We start from the raw sequence: 13,285 nt of genomic DNA, 5'->3' as shown, positions 1-13,285 counted from the left end.
ACATTGCTAAAAACACGTAATCATCTAAACACATTCTATAGAATACATGTTTTGAAACTTATTTCTAAAAAATACATATTAAAATACACAGAACAAAGATAAAACATAAGACTCAAGTTTGAAATTCCTGATTAAAACTGACTGGGTAGGCCTGCTGAAAGAGATAGGTCTTCAAATGTATTTTAAATTCTGACAGCCCATTTAGCTGTCGGAGCTCTTCTGGCAGGTTATTCCATAGTCTTGGGGCAGCTGATGAACTTGGTTTTAACTTGATTTTGATTAGTCTTTCTTTCTCTCTCTCTCTCTAGATTCACACATCATTGATTAATGGAAGACCTAGTGCCGATGACCCTTCAGAGAAACTATTGGAATTTACATCTGCACGATATATCCGTCTTCAGCTGCAACGTATAAGGACTCTTAATGCTGATCTCATGACCCTTAGCCACCATGATCCTAAAGATGTTGACCCTATTGTTACAAGAAGGGTAATATTCCAATGATATTTATTTGTTGATATTGCCATATCGTATGAGTGGGGTATGCATTACGCTATATTTATGAATGCTTTACGTTTGGGGTAAATATAACCCACATTACTTGCTAGTTTTATGACATAAGAAAGTCACCTTGCAGTGATTTTGCTAATCATTTTCGATATGATGGTAGAAATAGTGGGGCAATTTGGGATGGTGAATCTCCTTATGGGTTAAACGGTACATGAAGTAGATATAGGAACATATGGCTAATTCCATCTGTTGCTATATCCACAATCCATAGATTGCTAGCCGTGATATGAGTGTGAGTTTACATACCAGCATAAGTATATTGAGCTCTTACTCATAAAGGAGATGGAATTCTGGGCCTGTCTGATCCTGGCTTATCATCCAAGTCAGTTAACAAGAGTTACGAATTCTTGAGGAACTCTTGTAGTCAACACATAAGGAAACAGAAGAATGAGAGAAAAATATACTGGATATTCTGTTTTGTCTCATTTAACATGGCTTATAACATGGGAATCTGTGTCCAACTGGCCCTAAATGTGCAATGCATGTAATTTCTTGTTAGATACTCCAAGATTCAAAAGTATTTAGCTGCAGGCATTATATAATAAGAATGATTATTAATACAATACACACTATTTGAAAACTGCAATCAATGTAATATGGAGAAGTTCACCTTGACAAATGACATAAATCTCTACTTGAGAGTACCCTTGAGGGAATGAACACATGCCAAGAATAAATTACTCAGCAGCTTTCTCTAATTGTTAGTTTAACTTAGTTTGAGCTATTGTTAGAGTGCTAGACTAACTTCATGTATTCTCAGAAAATGCCTGCAGACCAAATTGATTTCATGATTTCTTTCGGCAATCACAATGTATACCTGAGGTCAAAATGAGTATTCAGTTAAATGTAGAAGTAATGCTTCAGTTTTGAAATGGCATATCCAGACCAGGTTTTATTTTATTTATAGCATTCTATGGATCTAGCATAAGAACACAATGCTAGCAAGCAGACAGAATTGGGTACCAGATTCCCCCTTTCTCTAGGTCAGTGGTTCTCAACCTGTGGGTCCCCAGGTGTTTTGGCCTACAACTCCCAGAAATCCCAGCCAGTTTACCAGCTGTTAGGATTTCTGGGAGTTGAAGGCCAAAACATCTGGGGTCCCACAAGTTGAGATCCACGGCTCTAAGTGGTGATGCAGTTGCATTGCATTGCTTTGCTTTGTGTGTGTGTGCATGTGCATATATCTGTAGGACCTGCCCTGGCTTATAGTTGGTACAAAATATTGGTGTATTCATAAAACATAAAATAATGCTATTTGCTGTTTCTAATATTAAAAGACATCTGACTTTAAAAATTAAACTTTACTTTTTTAGTATTACTATTCATTAAAAGACATCTCAATTGGAGGGATGTGTATTTGCTATGGCCATGCTCGAAGTTGTCCTTTGGATCCTGAAACAAAGGTATGTTTTTTTCTGCCCTCCATACTTATCTATCTCTTTTTTGAACTAAAGTGAAACTTAGTTCTTCCAATATCTACCACAAATCTCTGCATACCACTGAAATATTATTAAAGCTATTCTTAGTTCATTAGTCACACTCCAAACATATTTTGAATGCAGCTCCCAGAATTCATAACTATTGCTTCTTGGATTTTTAGTTCAAAATTATCTGAGGCATCATATTTGGGAGTGAGAGATTGCTGGCAAACTAGTACTTGAAATTGTTTTAGCTTATGTTTTTGAATTATTTAAATTATTGTATGCTGCCTTGAATCTCATTTTGGAAAGAAGGTAGGATGTAAACTCAATAAACAAATACTGTAGATAGATACCAAAATAATGCAGAAGTGTCATCTCTGACAAGTTTTAGAGGAATTTTCTGACCCTGTAGTTTTCTGGAAGCTGCAGAAACTGCTAAAAATGTCCCCAAAAGCCTAGAAGTTCATCTCTTGTTTGAAAAAACAAGGTTTCTTAAAAGCGTTGAACACGGCAGAAACTATTTATAAGGTAAATTGCTTCTCTTGGAGGCTTCTAGGACAAATGAGTTACATATTTCCTTTCCTTCACCCGGATAAAGCACAGTCTAGTAAGTCTGGAGAGGTCAAGGACCAAAAAGCCCTGAGATGGAGAAGGTCAGAAGGCACTTTTGCTACTCTTGTTATAAAGGCCTGTGGCATTCTGTCTCATGTAAACACTATAAGTAAAATTGAAAAGATTTGCATTGATAATATAAGCCTTTTAAATCAGGATATCTTGATTAGCATAAGCTTTTGAGAGCCGGTAGGGTCATACGTCTTGTAGATCCTTCTAGAACTAGGTAATAATGAAGAAAAGGTGTCTTTCTAGCATGTGTACCCTATTCAGATGAATATTTGTCTGCCTTTGATAACTTCATTGCATAGTCTTTTAGCTTTTTACTTATATATATGCATGCTTAGTTGTACACAAAAATCCAGATGTGCATAATCAGCAAACACAAGGAATAAGTGAACATACACATTCTTATCTTATCTACCAAAACCTCTTAGAGGCATTTTCTTCCACTCCAATTAACGCGGTGGCTATTGGTGTTATTATTCTAAACAAAACCAACAGCAATTAACAATGCATAAAATGCATGATTGTATATTAAGATATATTTCTATTCAGCTCTGTGCCAATCTAGACGTGTTTCTTGTAAAACTTGTTTGCATGAGTAATCTATAGGGTGTTATTTTGCTGTACTAAAAAAGAAATGTGGGTTTCCCCTAGAATGCTTGTGAGTTGGGTTGTATTAAAATAGGTTTTGATCTCTTTCTTGATGAGAAAATTAACAACCTTACTTGATAAAGGGACAGAAAGTTCCTTGGTTTAAATATAGAGAAATATATCATTTCTATAAAAGAGGATAGCTGAAGGAAGAGAGCAACTAGTCCATGCCAATTATATACAAATTGTATTGTTTAATGAAGTGCATACACTGGGCAAACGAAATGTAAAATCAAATAGAAACTGGCAAGGTCTACTAAAAACATGTAATTTCTTCATTCTGGCCACAATATTTAAAATAGATTTTTATAATATCTGGTGAAGAGGCATTTTAAAGCATTAGGTTGTAGAATTATGTTATTATTTATTTCCATTCAGAAACTACAATGCCAATGTGAACACAATACTTGTGGTGAGAGCTGTAATCAATGTTGCCCTGGCTATCATCAGGCACCATGGAGACCAGGGACCATTTCTGCTGGCAACAAATGTGAGAGTATGTAATGCTAAAATGTCAATTCTATAAATGCTTGGTTTGTGGTGTTAGTTCTATAATGATGAAGTGAGTAAAAGGTGATGTCTGCAGATCTGCCATTACTTTCCTGTGTAAGAATCCACTTTTATGGAGAAAGACTTTTAACAATTGCAAAAATTTCTGCTCTTGGCAGATTGAGCACATAGCCCCTGAGTAATAAAAATGCTGACATGAGTTAGACTTTTTATAAAACAGAATTTTAAAAACCTGTTAGAAAGTAAAATTCAGCCATCAAAAAGCACGTGACAACCTGTTTCTTCCTTTTCATGTTGATCCTAATACAGGCTTTCCAGTACCAGTTGATTATGTGGCCAGTGATGTTAACTGGGCTAACATGGTCTGACCAAGTCCGAATATAATGATAGTTTTCAGTCACAGGTCTAGTAGAAGTCTGTGGTTCTGTATTTAAATAGTGCTGCAGACCATCAGTTAAAAAAGGCTTCTCTGCATATATTAGATACTAAATCTACTGGGAGAAACCAATGACATATTCGTACAGGATGTCCTCTGTTCAGCATGATTTGTTTTACTGTTGAATTTATTTGTTTAACCATGTTTTATCATACAAGAATGAAAGTGGATTCTTTATTTATTTTTTTAGGATGTAACTGTCACAACAAAGCAGAGGATTGTTATTATGATCAGAGTGTGGCAGATCAAAACAGAAGTATAAACATTTATGGCGAATTCAAAGGAGGTGGAGTGTGTGTAAACTGTACCCAACACACCACTGGTATAAACTGTGAGATCTGTACTGATGGATACTATAGGCCACATAAAGTAAGATAATGTTGTATTTCACTTATTCTAAATTGTGTTAAGAGTTGATGCACTTTGTTCAGCCTATTGTCTATTTATTTTTCTAAATATAATGTCATTTAAAAGAAAAGTTATAGTGAAAGGCAAACAGAAAAAAACTGCAAGTATGAGCTAACATGGTATCATTGGAAGCAAACTGCTAATTTTGTTGCCAGGTGAATATAACCCTTTTGTGTTTCTGCAGCTGTTGGCCATATTATATAAACTTAACATTTATTGAAGGGTCATCTACCATGGTGAGAGACTGTTTTCCCTCAGGGCCTGTCCTTTACACCTAAAAATACAGGAAAAATATTTTGGCATGGTGTGCTCATCCACCACTAAGCGCTCTCTCTGTTGGAAAAACAGCAGTTTCCTCTATGGCCTCTATCCTTCCTGCAGACTTTCCTATAAAATACATAACTTCCCTTGTGGGCTATATTTAGGCCATGTGTTCAGTTGTGGTAAAAGCCCTGCTTGCCTTTCAGGGTCCAACTCTTTTATTTTATTTGTGTGCTGCCTCCCAAAGTTGGAGAAGTTCTTAAAATCCTTTGGCTAACAATTCCAAATTGTTCTGCTTCCATTAGAAAATTGTGTTCAAAATGTCTTATTAGTGGCTTGAATCTTGTTGAATTCCATTCTGCTTCTCTTGCTTACTCCTTTGCATGAGGGCAGAGTTATATCTATTTTATCTGTTGAGATGAATTAGTATGTTACATCATCATTATCCACAGACAGGGACAATGAGACTGAATTTTCATTTGTTTCAGGTGTCTCCCTATGACAACAATCCTTGCCTTCCTTGTGAATGTGATTTGTTTGGATCTTTTGGTTCTGACTGTGTTAAGGATGATGAGCATGCCAAGAAACAGCATGGTATGTAATCTTGAAAAAGCAGCTCAGTCTGTATTTTCAAAACCAGGAGTTGCATATGTGAGGAAACACTGGGAAAAAGATAAGCTCTAGATTTAAAGCTATAGTAGGGGAAATAGAGAAAGTGGGAGCTGTAATCTGGTAGGATAGAGAAAGACTGGTTGATGCCTAATAAGGAGATAGAGAAGTTAAAGGAGGTTGGTGGATCACACATGGTGCCTAACTGGATTGGAGATAAGAAATTGGAATGCAAAACACGTATCTTGAAGACACATGTAGCTGTTTCAATGTTAACACAGAGAGGGGAGAGGAATGTCCAAACTCGAAAAGAAAAGATAATGAAGTAGAAGCATCTCTTTGTCATTTGGACTGGATTGTAACCCAAAAATGTGTGTTTAGGACTGGAGTAACCAGATTCAATGGGCTATACTTCATGAATTATGTTGCATTGGATATCTATGCTTTTGCACAGAAGATGTAGCTTGTTGTCTTGCAACATTCAAGCAGAAGCTAGTGATGTGTAGGCAGTGGAATATGGTGAATGAACTGTGGCCTTGGGAGCTTAGTGCTTAAATCCTGGATGATATGGAATTCCAAACAGAACTGGCATCGGATCTGGTCAGACAGAGCAGGATGCAGCTGACAGAGCAAGACTAATGCAAAAATATATGGAATAATGCATATTCTGGGCGTGAGAAGAATATCATTAGTATTAACGGATGCCTGAATTGCTGTGATATGTGCAGCAGTAGGTTTCCAGGTCTTCTCACATCATGTTTTTCTTCTTTTGTGTCCAGATAAATGAGTCAGTCTCGGTGATGTGATTACACTTGCCAGATAGTTAAGATATATGTCTATTCTCTAGGTCTCAGATCTATTGGCCAGAGAATGAGGGCCACACCTCTAGTCTTGGTTAATAGGGGCATTGGAGCACCCGGTGGCCAAGGGGATAAAAGCCTCGTAACTTGAAGGTTGGGTTGCTGACCTGAAAGCTGCCAGGTTCGAATCCCACCCAGGGAGAGTGCGGATGAGTTCCCTCTATCAGCTCCAGCTCCATGCGGGGACATGAGAGAAGCCTCCCACAAGGATGATAAAACATCAAAACATCCGGGCGTCCCCTGGGTAACGTCCTTGCAGACGGCCAATTCTCTCACTCCAGAAGCAACTCCGGTTGCTCCTGACACGAAAAAAAAAATAGGGGTATTGCCAAGCATACAATGTGACATTGCCCTTGCAGTGTACCATACCATTGCCCTTGCAGTGTACAAAATTAGTATTTCTAGATGTCAGGATCTTGGTGAAATACTTAAAAAGCTAGTGTGATTGAGCTTCTTCATAACATGCAGGCAATAGGAGGGAGTTGACAACTGAAATGACAGATGAGTTGTAAGATAGCATGAGAATCAGGGTGGGGGAATGTAGGAAAAGTTATTCTAACTTAACTACCATTATTGACAGAAGAATGTTTACAATAATTGCTGGTATGGAAGACTTCCATATGATTCAGTCAGCTAAGGCTGATAGGTCTTTCAACATGGTGAGGAAAAGTAAAGAGTAATTTTTGCCAAAGGATTTACTTAGCATATTGATAAAATTGAATCTAGAAACTAATATAAATATTATTTTGTGTGATATATTGTCCTCATTCCTGTTTTTTCCAAGGTGTTCAACCTGGGCAGTGTCACTGCAAGGAAGGTTATACAGGAGCAAAATGTGATCGTTGTGCCTTTGGTTACAAAGGTTATCCAAACTGCCTGCATTGTAACTGTAGCCTGGTGGGTAGCATTAATGATGACCCATGCGTCGAACCTTGCCTTTGTAAAGTAAGTCAACAATTTGTTTTGATTGATTGTGAATTTTGAAGTGAGATTTGTTGTTTAATAAGAGAAATATTTTAATGACAAAGAATACAGCAGTTAACTGAGATGTAAACAATAATCTCTGTAAATTAAGGGTTGTGATATATTTCTCACAAATTTCAGGGAGGATTGAAAGACAAAATATAAGCAAGTAAACACAGCTGGGGTTAGAAAGAGGAAGCTCAATGACAACAACATGCTTTATCAGTTTTACAGCTAGAGGGCTGGATTCTCCCTAAACTCAGTGCAAGCTGACATTCTCCACATTCCACTTAAACCCAAGAAACCACATGAAACAACTTCATTCATCTAGTCTTCAATTTAAATATTTAGTTTTTTTCTGTATGCACCAACAGAAAAAATATCAGATAGAAATTGAAGTAAATAGTTCCAATAGTTTAAATTGTTTCTGTAACCATCACATGGACCGGAGCGAGATGACTGAGAATGCTGTTGTACTTCAGCTCTGGCAATCCTTCACCATTGGCTCCACTGGATAGGGTTGGGGGAGCTGCATTTCACAGCTTCTTAAGGATCATATGTTACCCATTGCTATGATAGAAATCCAATGGTTGCCAGGACATGATGAAAAATCTTTCCCTTGAGCTTTTACTTCAATAGAGTAACACATGAGCTACATGTGACACTGTGATCCACCATGAGGCCCCTTGGGGAGATAGGGCAGAATATAAATAGTGTTGTTGTTGTTGTTGTTGTTGTTGTTGTTGTTGTTTTGATACAGAGTTATATTTCTTTCTTTTCTTTCATAGCATACTAATATTATGCCAGCAATTGTTTCTAAGTCACAACATATATATGTTTCTGTTTTTGACTATACAATAAATATTATATGGCTTCCACAGGAAAATGTAGAAGGAGAAAACTGTGATCGCTGCAAACCAGGCTATTATAATCTCCAAGAAAGAAATCCACAGGGTTGTACTGAATGTTTCTGTTTTGGCGTTTCTGATGTCTGTGAAAGCCTCCCATGGCCCATTAGCCAGGTATAAATTGACCAAACATGATCAGTTTTCCTTAGGCAGTGCCATGCACTTGTTTCATGTTGCCATCGTCTCTTCTGGTATATATTCCTTCTCAGTTTTACTGTCGTATAAATGGTTCTGTTGCAGTGATAAATGATTACATTTGGTTACACTGTTGGGTAAATTGTGTAGTTCAGACCAAGCTTGCGCCTCATGCTTGTGTTAATTGAACAGTATTGTTTAAGCCATGTGTTTTTTCTTATGCAATCTTTGTGAATTAACAGTGGCCTATAGTTCTAGTCCACTTGCATTAATACTGTATAACACTTCACATTATTGTAACAATTTAGCATCTGTAATACTTTGCTGTATATTTTCTTAGACATTAAATAATTTTTCTCCTTTTTCTTTTGCCATAAGATATCCTCTATGGCTGGCTGGATGGTGACTGCGCCATATACCTCAAAAACTGTAGAACCTCAACCTGTTCAGTTGGATGGACCTCATCAAATAAGTATTCACAACATTGCAGTTGCAAAAATATTGAAGCCTCCTTACTACTGGTCTGCACCTAAACCATACCTTGGAAATAAAGTACGTATCTGCTGGAAGTTAGGATAGCTTTTACTACGAGTTTGCTGTTTCTTATCACTGTTTTATTTGCATTGCATGTTTACCCAATAATAAGTATGAGGAAGGTTTAGTGAAAAAGACTCAAGATCTCTTGGGAAACTTGATTAATCAGTAGTATAAAAGTTGTCTTCAGATGTTACTTCATCCCTGTGATTTTTGGCCCTGAACAGGGATTATGCTAGAAAGACTGTGTGGTAAATGGATTTACATTCACACGTGGAGAGTGTTCCCTCAATTAAAACTTAGTAGATACAGTAGACACTTGTAGGATTATATGTATTTTTATTATTAATATTTAACAATTGCACAGAAATATTACTATTGGGAAATATTCAGAAATTTATTCCAAAATGAGATGTATATTTTACACAGTACTGTTTTTACCACAATTTAAGAGAGATATTGGCAAGCTGGAGCATGTCCAGAGGAGGGTGACTAAAACGATCAAAGGTCTGGAGGCCATGCTCTATGAGGAGCAGCTTAAAGAGCCGGGGATGTTTAGTCTGCAGGAGAGAAGGTTGAGAGGACACATGATTGCCATGTTTAAATATTTAAAAGGCTGTCATAAGAAAGAAGGAGCAGACTTGTTTTCTGCTGTTTTGGAGCTATGGGTTCAAATTACAGGAAAGGAGATCTCACCTGAACATTAGGAAGAACATCCTGACCAGAACAGCTGTTCAACCGTGGAACTCTCAGCCTTGGAGTGCGGTGGAATCTCCTTCCTTGGAGGCTTTAAACTAAGGCTGGAAAGGAGATTCCACCTGAACATCAGGAAGAACTTCCTCACAGTGAGGGCTGTTCGGCAGTGGAACTCTTTCCCCTGGACTGTGGTGGAGGCTCCTTCTTTGGAGGCTTTTAAGCAGAGGCTGGATGGCCATCTGTCGGGGGTGCTTTGAGTGCGATTTCCTGCTTTTTGGCAGGGGGTTGGACTGGATGGCCCATGAGGTCTCTTCCAACTCTACTATTCTATGATTCTATGGATGGCCATCTGTCAGGGGTATTTTGAATGTGCTTTTCCTGCATTGCAGGAGGGTTTGATTAGATGGTCCATGTAGCCTCTTCCAACTCTGTTATTCTATAATTCTATTTTGGAAATAGCTGAACATACTAGAATTTTGGAGCTGCTCGTTGAAGATGTTGTGATCCTTGTGAAAGCTGAGGAACAGATTGTCTAAGTCAGAAACAACTTGTGGGTCCCCAGATGTGTCGGCCTTCAACTCCCAGAAATCCTAACACCTGGTAAACTGGCTGGTATTTCTGGGAGTTGTAGGCCAAAATACCTGGGGACCCACAGGTTGAGAATCACCTGTTTAAGTGACTAGGTCATTCAAAATTTGGCATTTAACTTTAATGGAGAAAGTGATTTGGATTGCTAAAATAAGAAAAATGACAAATCCTAGTGATACTTTCCAAGGACATAATCTTTATTTGATTTTAAAAACACATAGTAAAGCAGATACATGTATTTAATAATGTGGCTAGAGAAAGATGTTTTGTGTGTAATGTCTGGATTCTTTTGCATGAATAATAATTATTACATGAAGTGAATGCACACTTTCACAATTTACTGTTACAGTCATTGAGCATGTTGGAAATTTCTTCCAAGCATAGAACCAGCAAAAGTTCTTTCAAACTTAGCTTTCAATCAGTACTGATCACCAACATATCCATTTCTGTGTTACCAGTGAGTGTCTGGGTTTTCTTTAGATGCCTGTCACTCTGTGTCTACAGAAGACTTGTGGGAATACACTCAACTACTGGAAACATTTGTCTCTGTTCCTGTCCCAGATTCCTTACAACATGAAGATGTCTTTATTTTACAGCTGCACTGCTTAAAATATTGGTTTTGGGTGGTTTGATATTGAGACATGGATTGGCTACATCTCTCTGTGGATCTCAAGATATTCTGCTTTATCTTTTTTCTGTGTCCAGTCTATATGTGGGATATGTGCTATGGATAATCTTTTAATAAAATGCAAATCTTGCTGATATCAAAGAGAATAAAAATGAGTATTGTTTAACTGTATCTGAGATTTAAATTTTACTTTTATAATCTTCTCTCAACCCTTTCAACATGTTTGGTCTCTTTTACTTCCAGCTCACTTCCTTTGGTGGTTATCTGAAATATACAGTGTCCTATGACATTCCCATGGATAGTACAGATAGTGATTTGGTTTCTAATGTGGATGTTATAATTCAGGTAAATCAAGATTATGGGAATTAATGCTAATTCATGTGATCCAAAGAATATGATTATGCAAAGTATTTCTGAGTGCTGTTGGTGTGTGTGTATATATATATATATTGAAGGGTTTATTTTTATTATTTCATGGAACTGTGTTGTGCAGAGTTTTTTTTTGACATTTTGGAAATTGCTCTTAAACAAAGGTGTGTGTGTCGCTACTAAAATGATGATGTTGAAATCTTCTATATATATATGCTGCTCTTTATATATTTACTTTTAACTTAAATATTGCCAGCCACATATTTTCACTGCCAGTGAATATACCTAGACCTCCCAACTGTTTATTTTTTGAAGTCATTCTACTAGACCAGTGGTTCACAACCTGTTTCTCCAGATGTTTTGGCCTTCAACTCCCAGAAATCCTAACAGCTGGTAAACTGCCTGGGATTTCTGGGAGTTGTAGACCAAAACACCTGGGTACTCACAGGTTGAGAACCACTCTACTAGACTCTATAATTTTAAAGTGTAGATGCATCTCTCTGGGGATGGAATTTCAAACCTGGGAATAACCACAGAGAAGGATATCTCTCATACTCCACCAAACATGTGTCTAAAGATGAGGGAACTCAGATAAGGGCACCACCTGAACCACTTAAAGCCTAGGAAATTCATATTGGAAGACACTAGTCCTATAGATAGCCTAGTCCTGAGTTGTATATGGATGATCAGATTGCTTTTACTATGTCTTGCTATATTCAACCATATGCGTAATATTGGGATAGTAATACTCAACTTACGGAATTGGTTGCAAAGACTTCACTATATAATTTATCCCAAACTCTTCAACAATTCCAATTCCATAAGTGTTAAGTTCTGGTCACATTATCTTTATTACATGTTTATTTATTAAATTTATATCTAATGAGCTAACATATTATTCACAGCTTACAGTAATTTTTAAACAACTCCAAAATCAGCTACTAATACAGTTAAACATTACAGGTTAAAACATACCATTTAAAAAATAAACTACAGCTTCTTTCAATTACAACAAAACTTACCTGCCAACATTCTGTCTAAATAAATAGGTTTGTGCCTGCTGGCAGAAGGACAAATGTAAAGGGGCTGTCAGGCTAGCCTTCCTTGGCAGATAATTTCAAAAGTTAAATATCCAAAGAGAAAGCCCTACAGACATCCACTTTTCTCTTATTAAGTATCAACTGTTTATATACTAGGGATGTTCAATGTTGTATTCACAATCTTATTTTGCTGTCTTAAGAATATAACAAGTAAACAGTGAGTTTGTGAGTAGCTCTCTCTTGCAAGATTGTAATCAAAGTAGCTTGATTGAGGTAACTAAAGATAGCTTTTAAATCCTTCACATATGGTTGTCTCATTTGGCTGACTATAAAAATACCCATTGGAGCAGGCAGTACCTTTTTCACCTGAGGCCAATGGGGCTTATTTCTTGAAAGATGTTACAAGATTCCAACTGTTGATTTCATCTTGTCTGCAAGGGACCTGTGTGCTGTGTAAAATCCCACATATAGCCAGGATTTTAAAAAATCTTGAGATCTCCATGCAGTATGGAAGTACATTTCATTGATTTAACTCAGAAACCTGGTTCTATATAAAACCTGGTGTTACTCAAAACTAAATTTATGGGGTGAACTGTGAAAAGGTTGGAAATGAGATACTTAGAGTCCCCTCTGGAAGACAGGGCAGAAATCAAAAAAAGTTGTTATTATTATTATTATTATTATTATTATCATCATCATTATTATGAATAAGTGTTTAGTTATGCATCAGTGCTCCATAAGGTACGGTATGTGGAATAAATTAATTAAAGCTTTAAAAACTCTGAGTTAATCCTTTTTGAAATGCCTGTTTGTAGTCAACGACACTTGTCATTTCAGGGTAATGGACAAATATTGGGTACCCGAGCTGAAGGATTGTCTTTACAGCCATATGAAGAGTATTCCAGTTCTGTAAGACTGGTGTCTGAAAACTTTGTTGATTTTAATACTAAGAAGTCAATAGACCGAGACATGCTGATGACAGTTTTAGCAAATGTTACTCATATTCTACTTCGGGCCAGTTACAACATTGCAAAAAAGGCTGTATACAGGTGAGAGACATGAAATGGTTTATTCTAGAATT

General features: G+C 37.0%; 1 protein-coding gene across 3 annotated transcripts in view; it reads left to right on the top strand.

Moving 5' to 3' along the window:
* Positions 1–13,285, top strand: part of lama1 (laminin subunit alpha 1) — a 121,289-nt gene that overhangs the window by 31,877 nt on the left and 76,127 nt on the right. For all 3 annotated transcript variants that reach the window (XM_016997130.2, XM_008119968.3, XM_008119969.3), the window contains exons 5-14: positions 309–488; positions 1,883–1,972; positions 3,638–3,755; positions 4,396–4,574; positions 5,363–5,468; positions 7,128–7,288; positions 8,188–8,328; positions 8,728–8,901; positions 11,039–11,140; positions 13,042–13,253. In XM_016997130.2, coding sequence (XP_016852619.2) covers positions 309–488; positions 1,883–1,972; positions 3,638–3,755; positions 4,396–4,574; positions 5,363–5,468; positions 7,128–7,288; positions 8,188–8,328; positions 8,728–8,901; positions 11,039–11,140; positions 13,042–13,253 — 1,463 coding nt within the window. The remainder of the gene's footprint in view (positions 1–308; positions 489–1,882; positions 1,973–3,637; positions 3,756–4,395; positions 4,575–5,362; positions 5,469–7,127; positions 7,289–8,187; positions 8,329–8,727; positions 8,902–11,038; positions 11,141–13,041; positions 13,254–13,285) is intronic.

The sequence above is a fragment of the Anolis carolinensis genome, chromosome 4 (assembly GCF_035594765.1).
Source record: "Anolis carolinensis isolate JA03-04 chromosome 4, rAnoCar3.1.pri, whole genome shotgun sequence".
Classification (NCBI taxonomy): Eukaryota; Metazoa; Chordata; class Lepidosauria; order Squamata; family Dactyloidae; genus Anolis; species Anolis carolinensis.
This window is presented reverse-complemented; position numbering and strand designations above follow the sequence as displayed.